We start from the raw sequence: 13,661 nt of genomic DNA, 5'->3' as shown, positions 1-13,661 counted from the left end.
ATTTGTTAGACATGTCAAATGTTGGTTTCAAAAAATCTATGTCTTATATAGTCTTCTCTATTACTCCCTTCGTTCCTGCGAAGCTTGATCAGTATTTTTTTTTGGGTTGTCCTCGAAGCTTGATCATTTTTTTTATTCACTTTTTCACCTACCACATTTAACACACGAAATACTAGTTATTTAAAACTCGTACTAAAAAGAAAGTGATTAAGTTTGGCGAGACGAAGTGAGTATTTTATAGTGTTTGGATTCGAAATGTGCAGTTCGAAAGCAAAACTTGAAAGGGGTTTCTACAATACCAATATGGCGTCGAAAAACAATCATGTCATTAGCAAAAAAGAAAAGGAAACACTATTCTTGAAATTAATACACAACAATTGGCTAATCGCGTTGCAATAGTATGCTCTAGTCTCTTATCACACACAATTAAATAAGATGAACACCTCATTTTTTTTACAAGAATTAATGACACAATAACACAAGATATAACATCTCTATAGCAAAAGCAGATGAAACGACAATTGTTAACAAGAAGCAGAAACAAATATTTTTTTTCGATCTCATCAAAGGATCACCTGTTCATGTCTCAGGTTCTCAAAGCGATCTTGAGCTCCTCAGCTCGTGTCGGCTTGCTGTACACAGGAAGAGCTCCATCACCAAACCAAGCGGCAGAAACTCTGCTCCGCCCTTGCCATAAGACCGTGTTTTCACCAGATAAACGACCCCGAATATTACAACGAGGGGCATGGTCTATCTTCGGAGAACACACAAAAGTCGCTTTGGAACGAGGAACTCAAACTGGAACAGGCGAATTGGGATATATCTCTCGACTATCAAAATGGCTCGATCCTAGCTCGACGTTTCCACTTCCTTTCCACTACCTTCTTCGTTAATCTGTCTTTTCAACCTTCTTAACCAGATTTCGTAGTCAACAGGGTACGGCGTACCACATAGACTGTCAACGTAATCTGCAAATGCTTTCAGGACAGCAGAGATGTCTCCGAGCTTCTGCTGAATCAGCCTCCTCGACCAAGATGTTTCCCTCCATTGTAGTGCTCCTTCGACTGAATCCAGAACGGGTAAATCTCCACCGGAGCAGAAGTAGAGCATATATACTAGGCTTTCCGCATCAGAAGCAGAGCACAACTTCCCTTCTTGAAGAGCAGAAGTAGAAGAGAAATGAAGATTTAATGCCGGACGATCCCTTTCTTCCAAAATGGCATGCCCCCAACCGATAAGGACGAAATAAGGCTGCCTGAGACCAGGATTCACACAGATAATGTTTTCTGGCCTGATATCCCCATGCCGAATCCCAGATGAAGCAGAAGTAGAGAGAGCAGACAAACAATCATGGCAGCACTTGATAGCCTCGTCTGTACCAAACTGGCCAGCTCTCACCATGTCGGATACAGTCCTACCAACTGGACTGGTCACTAGGACAGGAGTCCCACACCATGGCTGATCACAATTGCCACCTGCGCTTGTTTTCCGACACTGGCCAGGATGAATCACCCGGCCCGATGCAATCACTTCGGGAAGATACTTACTGGACAATCCTTTTTGTTTCATAATACCGAGTACTTTACTTTGCCTCTGAACTTGATACCATAGCTTCATATCCTCCCAGGCCGGCTCCAACTGTGACGGATGCGAACCAACATACAGAAAGTGAGACTTTCCTGAATCTTGAACGGGAGATGTAACGTAATATAGAATCTCCCCATCATTCAGAACTTCATCTATCTGATAACCTTTCTGCCAGTTTGAATCCTCCACCATCAATACAGATCCTACTTCAAGGTTCAGTGTCTTTGCAGAATCCACTTTAACGGATTCTTCTTGTACCTCTACAATCTCAGGTGAAGCATTGCGATGTTGGAAGCGAAACAAACCATTACCATTCACCCTTGTATCCTCCAACTGCCTCTCAATCCTCCTGGCTTGAAGACGGGAACTGTGGTCAGCAGCTAAATCTTCTATAGTGTTCTTAGGCACTCCGGCGTATTGTGTTATAGATTGAAATGTAGCATAAAGTACCTGTAAAGCCCCAATATCACCCCAGTTAGCATTTCCAAGCTTGTTCCAGATCCTATCAACTGGTGAGATTGCAATTTTCGAATGGTTTTTAATCCATGCAGCAGCAGATTCATAGACATTATTCAGATCACAGTCCAGCTTACTCAAATCACCTTCAACTTTAACGACGCCACCACAATGAGAGTCAACTAGAAGTACGAACACATAATTCAAACTCAGAGGGATATTTGATCTGCTGATGCTTCTGGCAAGTAACACACGAAAAGCAAGAAATAAAGCTTCACAAATAGTCGAGACTGGAGGATTAGAGTTCTCTGCTGAAGCATGATTTCCAATATCAGGTCTCAGCAGTGCCAACTCAATGATATCATCCCACTTCCCTTGTGGATGTCTTGGGTTCCTTAGCATTATAGCAGACGCACAAAGGCCTCCGATTTTGCCTTTAGCAATGGCCTGCTCAGCTTGGTAAAATCTCAAGTTTCCTTCATATAGAGAGGAAACGTAGAAAGGCATCATTTCATCTTCAGGCCCCCAGAAAGCTTCCCACATGCCATTCACACTTGCATGTAGAAAATCCTCAAGAGCAAGATAAGCTGTCGCCTCCACATCACTGGACGTTGAAGCATAAATAGCACTAGGCATCCGAATTAGCTGCTGAAAGGGAACACCTTCTAGGGCATAATCGAACTTCTGAAGATCTATCAACTCAAAAGGAAGATCAAAGGCAGATCCCGGATTATCTACAACTATATCCTCAAGCCAATCCTCAAGATTTGCTTTCAGGATTTCACTGTCCACAAATCTACGAAGAAACTCCTTCCTATCCTGAGCCCTACCACCTGAGGAGATACTGGACTTTTTGGTTGCAGAATCTACTGATTCCTGATCCGGTGATATACCTGATAGGATAATGTCATTCACATAACACGCTCAGTCATTTTAGGAAATTACCAAATATCAATCGATCAACTTATACGTGAAATAAGTAAGATACTACAAAATTCAAGTGCAAGAAACTTATTACTCCCAAGCTCTCAGCTTTGTCCTTCTACAAATGAACTACCTGTAGAGTGACCCGCTCCAGTTGGGGTACGTTTTATGGATATAGGGACGAGCATCATCTTTCAATGTTCAGAGGACCAAGCAGAGCCGATTAACTACATTTTTGTTTTTATTGCACATACATTCAGCAATAACACATAAATACGCGGTAGTGTCCCAAACATAATTTCTAAAACTATATTATAATTTCTCTTCCTCTACTTGCAAACTGCGAATAACTCAACCACATTACAATAAAGGGACAGGCAGCAATATCACCTAATACTAATACCAATACAATTTATATTAATATTCACAAGAAAAACTATGCTGCTTTAGAGCTCTCCTAAATTCAACAAAAACTATCAAATTCAACAAAAATTTGGCTGGTAATTTATCCAGAACGACAACACCTGCAGAAACACGCAAATATTCAAGAAAATCCCAAATTACTAAACTAGGACGCCCTTTAGCACCAGAAACTGCACAAACTCAAATGACGGCACAGATCATAAATGAAAAACTTCAATTAATGCTGATTTGGATCACCCCCAATCACGCACAAACTACTTAAATTCTCGAGAAACTCGGAGCAAATGAGCCCCCAAAACGGCAGGATTAGGCCACAATTCAGCAAACTGAAAAAGCATCCGAAGTAAAAACGGGAAAATGAAACCCAAAAAAAACAAAACAGAATTAGGGCTCTGACAGAAACGAATCGAAATTCTTGCTTACCTGCCATAGTAAGTAGAGACGAGAAACCGATTAAAAAAATATGGAGTGAAATTTGGCTCTAGATCGTTGACATCAGTAAGCAGCAGTCGTAGACGAGTCTGACTCACTTTCTCTCTCTACGGAAGGAAGGTGCATTTTCCTTCTCTCTCTACAACTCCAACACGCGCTTCTCTCTCTCTCTCTAAACAATGCTTCTGAGAGTGCTAAAAGATGCCTCGGTTAAACAGAAGCGTGTAATATTTTATCTACTTTTTTTGTCGCAACTTCTTTAACTCCTACTAATTGATTCTACTCAATATTCAAATAAATTAAAGAATACAAAAGAAAATTACTAATATTTAATGCATCACCAGTAATTTTGATTCAATTAAGAAATTCTCCCTCTTTTAATATTTATTTAGGAGTATTGTATGATTTTGCTGACTCTTAATTTTTCTATTGGAACAATTTTGTTTGACTATTGTAGCTCTTCTATTAAAAAATTGTGTTAATTTTTTTGGAGTATTTGTTTAGTGTTGAGAAGTAATTAACTGTAGTATTTTTAGGAACTTTATTGATACAATAAATAAGAATTTTCAACTCGAGATTATTTATGAAAAGGGGTTGATCTTCATGCATATATAATGATGATGCCTTAAATGTCACACTTGATGTTCTTTGACTTGAATAATAATTACCATTCCTTTTGAACTCATACTACTTTTCTTTAATATTACTCTCTTTCGTCTGCAATATCGTTTTCACATTATGAACGATGCGGGTTTTTTAAAAAAAATGATTAATTATATAGTAAATAATAGTGGATATTGTAGTGAGTGGAGTTTGGGCTCCACAATAAAAGTAGTTTTTGATGAAAATATAAGATTAAGAGAATAAAGTGTTGTGTAGACCCTACAACTATAAATGTAAGTAGAAACGATATCGCAGACAGACCGAAATAGCAAACGTGGAAACGATATCGCGGACGGAGGGGGTATATATTTTTAATATATTGAAAATATATATAATGATATTGGGCCTTTGATTTAATTTAGAAAACTTCCCCCTCAAAACATAATGGTGGTTACACTTGCATCACAAACAAACTCCAAATTAAATTACATAACTAAAAAGGCCCTTTGTCATTCTTGATCAACTCTAGCTAGGCATTGCCACTGCTTCAGCTTCCATTTTCTCCATTGCAACAGCTTCTTTAACCTCACTCTCCTTCTGCTTAGTCTCTCCTTCACTCGTGTTTTCGTGCTCGATTTCTGCAGAAGCGCCATTGATGCCGCTCTGCAACACAACACCATGCCTAATCCAACTGCAAACCTTCCCAACAGCCTCTTCATCTGCAAGAGAAAAAAGTTGAAAATCTTGATGATCCAACACTTTGAAACAACCAGGGGGCTTAGCCCACTGGCCACCGGGTCCTCACTTAAGTGAAGTGACCCGGGTTCGATCCCTCTTGGGAGCGAATTGGAGATTGGAGATATAAGGTGGATTTGGTGAATGGAGAGATAAGGTGGTTCTTGGAGTGGATGGGGAACTAATTACTAACATCTAACATGACTTTGCCCGATCAAAAAAAAAAAAAAACACTTTGAAACGACACATGAGACCATAATCTAGGCGGGCTCGTGGTACCTAGGCGAGGCACGGTGTGGCCCTGAGGGTGCCGTATGATCAAAGGGTCCTCGAACGCTGCAGCCAGCTCCTCAGAGGGCAGCTTTAGCCAATCCTTCTCTCCAACAAAATGAACTGACCTAACCTTGATCACATCTCTGTAAGCAGCCTCACATATGGTTGGATCCCTAAATTTCGACCCGGATATCGATACAAACAGAGTTATAGGTGGATGCTCCTTCAATATCTTTCCCTGCATCACCAACACACATTCTATATCAAGATTTCAAATAAAGATCAATTTTTTTATTTTTACTTTTTTCTCATTTTCCCCTGCTCATTGCTGAAGCACCTGTGCTTGATATCCAAGTAGAAGTGCTGATAATGAAGCCCCCTGCGGAAAACAGTGCAACAAGAACCCTTGAGATTTTGTCTATGATTTTAAGGAAAAACATACTAAAAAGACATGATTTTTCACCTGAGAGAAGCCTAAAAAGCCATGAAATGGACCATTTGTTGTGATGTAGTTGCATAAGTAGTCAATACATGCTTCCAAGTTCGTGTACTCCGTAAAATCCTGACCAAAAAACGCGGTTTTATAACAGTTCCTGCTACGGTATCTTGATTCTAGCACAATGTTCAACTTATGTATACCTTGTTGAATTGAAACCACTCAAAATAAGGTGGTGGAAATATGCCCTCAATCTCAGATTTCCCTCCTGCAGGGTAAATCCCATCTGGGAAATCCTGCACAAAATTCGAATATCATTAGTTTACACACAGATTCTACTATTAGGATCAATGCTTAAGATTCAATATTGTCATAACTTCCAAGAAACTTGCTCAAAATTGTTTGCCTATATTATTAATAAGTAGTTTTTAACTGTGATGACATATCATAGTCCAACTGCATAAAGTGTTTGGAAAAGATTGAAACTTTGACATTTGATGAAAATGTAGCTCTTGTTTAGCACATACCAACTCAAAATGAGCAAAAATTGAAGGATCCCATTTGCTGATTTGCTTCTTGAGAAAGCTCCCACTGGTTCTGAATCCATGCAGACACAGGATTCTCTTCTTTGCTACGCTCACAGCTTCCATTTTTAACCCAAAATGATTAGAGAGAGAGAGAGAGAGAGAGAGAGAGAGAGAGAGAGAGTGAGTGTTTTCAAGAACAAGAAGTGCTTCTAAGAAGCAACTAACTTTTGGAGTTTGGTAGATCGGTTGGTTAGGATTGTTGCCACGAGGGTACCCACCCTTCAAATGAAATTTTGTTGGTGTAAATTCAAGAGACAATAATACAATAGTACTATCTATTTCAATTCTAAATATTTCAAATGACTATCTTTTGTGAGAAATGAAAATAACGAATAAATCAATAAAATCCATGAAAATAAAGACTTGTTATGTAATCAAGAATAAGATGTTGATTGAGTCCAAGTGACTATGCAATGTATTAAATTCATAATTAGATGGATATCGAAGCGCAACTTAATTGATGAGAAGCGTTTACTTCGACCAATAGGTCGAGCGTTCAAGTCACCGAAGGAGTAAACGAGGAATCTAATCCGATTCTACCAAACTATTTTCTTTCACCTCACAGTTTCTCCTTGAGCTTAGTCCCTTTTCCATACTGCTTCTTGCTTTGGTGCTTGATTTCTGCATAAGCGCCATTGATGCTCCTCTGCAACACAACACCATGCCTTATCCACCCACAAACTTTCTCAACAGCCTCTTCATCTGCTTTCAAAGCCAAATACAACACATCACCTCTTCATCATGAACAACACACAGCACAATCTAGGATGTTGATGAGGGTGGTGCGTCGTAAAATTTTCATTGGAAAATGATGAATAAGAAAAAATATGAGAAACTATATAATCTTTTTCTCCACTTTTATCATATGTATTCTCTCATTTTCCATCAGAGTAAACGGACAGAGTACCTAGGCGAGGCACGGTGTGGCCTTGAGGGTGCCGTATGATCAAAGGGTGCTCGAACGCCGCAGCCATCTCCTCGGAAGCCACCTTTTGCCAATCTTTCTCACCAACAAAATGAATGGACCTAACCTTGATGAGCTCTTTGTAAGCAATAGCAGATATGGCTGGATCCCTAAATTTCGAGCCGGATATGGATACAAACAGATTCATAGGTGGATGCTCCTTCAATATCTTTCCCTGCATCCACACACAATCTTGATCATCATTGCAGATAAAGATCAAATTTTTCTCATTTTTCATCTGCTCATTACTGAAGCACCTGTGCTTGATACCCAAGTAGAAGTGCTGATAATGCAGCCCCCTGTGGAAAACAATGCAATGCAATGAGCCTTGAGATTTTCCATGAAAAAAGAAGAGTTTTTCACCTGAGAAAAGCCTAAAAGGCCATGAAATGGACCATTTGTTGTGATGTAGTTGCACAAGTAGTCTATGCATGCTTCCAAGTTGGTCTGCCCCATAAAATCCTAACCAAAAAAGGTGGTTTTTAGCAATATCAGTGACACTATTGTATCTTGAATTCTTGATTCTACCACAAAATGTACAAACTTTTTGAGGTCACCTTAGTGAATTGAAACCACTCAAAATAAGGGGGTGGAAATATGCCCTCGATGTCAGATTTCCCTCCTGCAGGGTAAATCCCATCTGGGAAATCCTGCACAAAATTCGAACATCAATCGTTTTTACATAGATTGTAGAACTGGGTTTGGATAATTGGTTGAGACAACATACAATCGAATGGAAAAAGTGGTGGATAATTTGTTCATATACTATTATGCTTTGAGCTATAAAGAAGGCATAAGCTCCATTTATCACTTTATACCTTTGTTTGCTTTGCTCGTAATAAAAAAATCCGGACATATGGTATAAATTTTCGTGCAGCGCAGGAGAAAGAATATTACTCCCTAAGGAAGGTGGTATAATTTTATACTACCTTATAAAGAGTGGATAAATATATTATCATTCCAATCAAACAAAATACAAAAAATATCATCCCCACTTTAAATGATAAATTTATACATCATTATATTATCCTTCTATTTAGAGGGACAAAAGGCAAATGCACCCTTAGATTTAATATGGTTAAGATTCTATTGAAAAAAATGGTAGATAAATATAGAAGAGTGTTTAAATAAATGATACTTACACAACAGAATCATGATGTACTTCTTTTCTCTCTTGTTGGATTATAGAATGGGATAAATATCCGAGCTTGATCGAGCTCGAGCCTGAGAACCCTTGACTCGTTGAGCTCGCGAAGATGTTCGGATTCAATTGTTTGCAAGACTATTCACGAATTTTTAATCAAGCCTTCAATCGAGTTAGTACACGAGCCTTCGAGCTCGAGTAACATATGAATTAAGATCAATAGCACATTTTTAAACATTTATCAAGTTTTTCCTAAGTTTTTAACATCATGTATACTAACATCTAACGAGTCAAGCTAGAATTTGACATTATCGAGTATCACACGAGCCGAGCTCGAGCTTGTTAAGTGGGTGACAAGTCGAGCTCGATCAACAAGACAAAAGCTCGAATTGAACTTGGAACAACCAAATATTTAAACGAGCCAATCTCGAGCTTCTAGTATTCGGCTCGACTCGGCCCGTTTACAACCTAACTGTGTTTAATGAAGCATCGGGCATAACCAACTGTTTTCCTGTGCATAATGAGTCATTCATCATCACTCATATCCATTGGTTTAGCACATCTCCACGTGGCACCGATACCACTTGAAGGGTGGCAACTGGCAACTACCTGCCTCATAATCAAAGTGGCACTGATACCACTTGTTGGGAAAAGTGATTATTGTTGGGGAAAATGGTGGATAAATCCAAGATTATCCAAATAAATGACACTTGCACATCGTAACAGGATAATTTTTTTTCCCTTTTGCTGGATTACAAAATGGGATCAAACCAAGAAAACGAATTTGGTGTAGAGTGTAAGAAAGTGCGAGATAAGAATTTTTACGTGAAAAATCCAAATCGAAAAAAATCACGAGACCATAGTCTAAAAAACTTCTACTAGGCTTACAAAATTCTTTCTACATAAAATAGGGGAAACACAATTCTCCTCTCAAAATGCACTAATCAAACTCTCTCTTGTTTTGCCTCACAACTCTTGTCCTCTTGCTCTTCTTTCACTCTTACACAGTCTTTCTCTGCACAATTGAGCTCAATTTATGGAGAGATTTGAGCTGAGCTGCAATTTTCTTGCTGCAGCCACAATTGCTAACAAGAGAAGGCATGCAACAATTTGTTGCTGCAAGTGTCTTACAAAAGTGTTGGCTTGTGAGTTTCACATGAAATGGAAAATCTCAACAGATTTAATGTCAAGACTTGCTCAAAATTTTGGCCTATTACATCAATAGACAGATTTAATGTCAAGACTTGCTCAAAATGCAGAAACATGAAACCAACTTCTACACATAAGTATGTATATGTGTGTAAGTAGTAAAGATATGTAGTGAATTACTAACTGTGTTGAAATATCATAGTTTAACTGCGTAGAATGATTCACTACTATGAAAAGACTGAGATTTGATGAAAAATAAATAAAAATTGTCCAACATATATACCAAGTCAAAATGAGCAAAAATGGAAGGATCCCATTGGCTGATTTGCATTTTGAGGTAGCTCCCACTGGTTCTGAATCCATGCAAACACAGAATTTTCATCTTTGCAAAGTTTGCAGCTTCCATTTTTGACGAAGTAATGAGAGAGAGAAAGAGAGTATGTGTGTGTGAGTGTGTGTTTTCAAGAGCAAGAATGGCTTCTCAGAGTCAACTAGCTTTTGGAGGTTTGTTAGATTGGTTGGTTAGGATTGTTGCCGTACGTGTCTACCCTTCAACTTAGATTTTGTAGGATGTATAAATTCAAGAGATAGCTTTATATAGGTGTACCATCATACTATATTAGCTTTATATAGGTGTACCATCATACTATATGCAGGAAATTAATTAACTGCAATATTTAGTTTTATATATATAAAAACTAGTAAATTTAATTTTGCTTTTTCTACGAGATCTCGAACACAATACCATACTCATCCTATAAGTAAAGGGATGGATTTATAGTGAATCTTTATAATTAAGTGATTGAAAATAGTTTCTAATTATATTTAAAGTGATTTTTATGTTATTAGTTACATGAAATCGATTAATAAATCTATGAAATTCACTAATACGATATGAACGATCATATTAGTCGAATGCATTGTTCGTGGATTTCAAGGATTTGTTCGTCTCGAATTCATGGATTTCATTGATTTATTCATGTATTATCAATTCTCATTATATTTATCCATTCTCACTATATATCTATTCTCTGTAAATTAATATGTACTCCCTCCATCCACCAAAGATATGCCACAATTTCCTTTTTCGTCCGTCCACAAAAAATATGCCACATCCATTTTTAGTAGTAGGGTCCACACCATTCCACTCACATTTAAAGTGGGACCCTTACTCCACTACCAACTTCACTCACATTTTATTAAAACACGTGCCGAAAGTAAAGTGACATATTTTTGGTGGACGGAGGGAGTATATAACATAGAACGGTATTTGTGTCTTTTCAAGATTTTGTTTAATAAATCATATGTTGCCAATATAATATAACTATATAAGTAAGCCCTAATAATTAACATTTCCACAAATAGAGCATAAGTTTTTTAAAAAAATATTTTTAATTAGGGTCAATTATATTGTATTTTTTATTTATATAATAAGTAGAGATAGTGAATCTAATTTTGAAACACAAAATATTAGAGAACGGAGATCATAATCGTTCAAAACATTCCGGCCCATGCAATGCACTTCACCTGTGGCGGTAAATATTTTAATATTAAGGAAGGACTCAGCCAGCTACAAATTTATTTTAAAATATAAATTGTAAATTTATAAATTTTATGTAGAATATGCATATATTCATTATTAAAAAAATACGAATTTTATTTTATTTTCACTCCCTATAAAATTTGAATAAAAAATCATTAATCAATCCAACAAAGTGATGTATTTAGTGTAAATCTTCATACTCTAAAGACGAAATATAATTCCTAATTTATATGTTAAAATAACATTTTATTTTAGCACATCTTAGTATTATATTTTGCTTTTGAGCTTACAATATTCAACAAAACTAGTCCTCAAGTTGCACTTTAAATAATGACTCACAACACACATAAATTAATCACAAGCTAAATCCCATACCGGCCCTAATTTCAAAAAATATAGTATATTACTAACATTTTGATAAATTTCAAGAATGTATAAATAGGCTCTCTCTCTTCACATATCACACAACAACTAATATTCAAATCTCTTTTTTCTACAAAAAAGAAAAAAAGAAAACTAATATTCAAATCTCCAAAGATGGCGACCAAGCACGCCTCCGCCTTCTTCCTCGCCGCTCTCCTCCTCTCCGCCGCCGCGAGCCCCGCCCGCAGCGCCGGCATCTTCTTGAACGGCCTCACGGTTAGCGGCCAACTTTGCTGCACATCCACCGGAAACTGCCCCGGCCAAGGCGTCGGCGGCGCGCCAATTCTATTGAACTGCAACAATCTTTTCGGCGGCGGCACCACCGCCGCCGGTCAAACCACCACCAATGCAGCCGGAGCATTCAATATTACTGTTCCACTTCTAGGGCTGATCCTTGGCAACATTATTCCGTGCACCGTGGGCGTTCAGCTTCCGCTGGAGGCCGCCGTCTGCCCCGTGCTCTCGACTGCCACCGGCGTCCTCTCCTCCGGCGTGAAGTCCGTCGGCACGGTGGTTACGAGCGTGTTGGGGCTGCTTCAGAACGCCACCATCACTGGATTTAACCATTTGGGAGTGTAATTATATATATTGCATGCATGCATTATTTTCTCTTGTGCATGTTTGAGTTTAATTTGGTATAACTCAAATAGTAGTAGTATTTATTCGTGTGTCATTTACAATTTGAATTGGTGTAGATATTATTATATATATACAATTTCTACTTTTGCACTAGATCTTCCGGTCATGCGCATATTAATGCGTATAATTGCAATATATCTCCGCCGGCGGGGGCGGATCTATGATTTATCGTTCACTACAAGAAACTGCGCGATCAGCGACGGAATTTTCCGTCGCTGATCCTAAAATTTCCGTCGCTATTTTTGATCAACGACGGACGGCCGACGGATGCCGTCTGTCGCCGGAAAGCTGGTCGTTAAACTAAATACCGACGAAATTATCGTCCGTCGGTAATTCTACGACGGAAATAACGACGTCTCCACCGTCGGCGAAAAACGACGTCGAAATGGTCGTCAGTCGTTAGCGACGGAAATAGCGACGGAATTTTTCGTCGCTATTTAGCGACGGACAGAAATTCCGTCGGTATTCGCCTGTTCAACTTTAGCGACGGATTTCGATTCCGTCGCTGATTTAAAAAAAAAAATAAAAAAAAAAAAAAATTTGCTCTACCCCAGTTATCGACGCCCTGTTATACACTTTTATTCTACTATATTATCAATACACCAATCACCAAAAACACAAAATCAATAAAATATTAAAATTCTATATCATATATATAGTCATACATAACAAAATATTCAAGTGTTAAGAAACATAATAGAAATAGTCAAGTATTCAAAATACAGAAATACAATATAATAATCAAGATGATGGTCCGGTGGGTGGAGTGGGTCCCATAGATCCAGATGGAAGCCTAGCCAATATCTGGTCGAGCATACGCTGCTGAGCGTCCTCGAACATACGCTGCTGAGCCTCAAATCGAGCATTTGTCTGCTCTTCTTTCTGCCTCATCTCCTCCTTCTGACGTGCTATCTCTGCTAAGGCATCCTGCAACTGCTGCTCCATGTCCACAAGTCGCTGTGGATCGATAGCTGATCACCAGAAAGGGCACAACAATTGAATATACAAGTCAGGCATTAGAAATATCTTCAGATAAAACAATATTCTACTCGGACCAAAAAAAAGGAACAAGATAAAACTAACTGCGAGAGGAACAAACTGCAATCCAGATGCCACAAATGGCTTTGTTAAATCGCTCTCTATATTTTTCCACTCAAGTTGTGCTACACGTCTAACTTCCTGGCCAGGCTTTAGCTTTTTTTGAACCAAGTAAGGGAATTTCACTGCAATGCTGTTAAAAATAATCAATTAAATAGCATAGAATATTGTAACTGCAAACAACATCCATTGCAAGATTTTCTAATTATCGACGGATTCAGTTCCGTCGGAGTTATTTTCAGTCG

The 13,661-nt window shown here is 38.3% G+C and overlaps 2 protein-coding genes and 1 long non-coding RNA gene across 3 annotated transcripts; all 3 read right to left on the bottom strand.

Moving 5' to 3' along the window:
• Positions 1-304: 304 nt before the first annotated feature.
• On the bottom strand, positions 305-4,041 carry LOC130987749 (uncharacterized). Its single transcript, XM_057911400.1, has 2 exons — positions 3,814-4,041; positions 305-2,936 (listed from the first exon to the last, which is right to left on the bottom strand). Exons 1-2 carry the CDS (start codon positions 3,818-3,820, stop codon positions 850-852), a joined length of 2,094 nt encoding a protein of 697 aa, XP_057767383.1. The 5' UTR covers positions 3,821-4,041; the 3' UTR covers positions 305-849.
• A 776-nt stretch (positions 4,042-4,817) lies between these two features.
• LOC130987746 (family of serine hydrolases 2-like) lies at positions 4,818-7,091 on the bottom strand. The gene is made up of 7 exons (XM_057911397.1): positions 7,015-7,091; positions 6,397-6,675; positions 6,073-6,165; positions 5,897-5,995; positions 5,771-5,812; positions 5,440-5,671; positions 4,818-5,144 (listed from the first exon to the last, which is right to left on the bottom strand). The coding sequence occupies exons 1-7, from the start codon at positions 7,081-7,083 to the stop codon at positions 4,951-4,953; spliced, it is 1,008 nt and encodes a 335-aa protein (XP_057767380.1). The 5' UTR covers positions 7,084-7,091; the 3' UTR covers positions 4,818-4,950.
• Positions 7,092-12,941: 5,850 nt separating this feature from the next.
• Positions 12,942-13,621, bottom strand: LOC130987748 (uncharacterized). The gene is made up of 2 exons (XR_009089844.1): positions 13,402-13,621; positions 12,942-13,289 (listed from the first exon to the last, which is right to left on the bottom strand). It is a non-coding gene; the product is annotated as an uncharacterized LOC130987748 (long non-coding RNA).
• Between the last annotated feature and the right edge of the window lie 40 nt (positions 13,622-13,661).

Source organism: Salvia miltiorrhiza, chromosome 6, assembly GCF_028751815.1.
Source record: "Salvia miltiorrhiza cultivar Shanhuang (shh) chromosome 6, IMPLAD_Smil_shh, whole genome shotgun sequence".
NCBI classification, from domain to species: Eukaryota; Viridiplantae; Streptophyta; class Magnoliopsida; order Lamiales; family Lamiaceae; genus Salvia; species Salvia miltiorrhiza.
The sequence above is the reverse complement of the archived record's forward strand: the minus strand, read 5'-3'. Positions and strand labels throughout refer to the sequence as shown.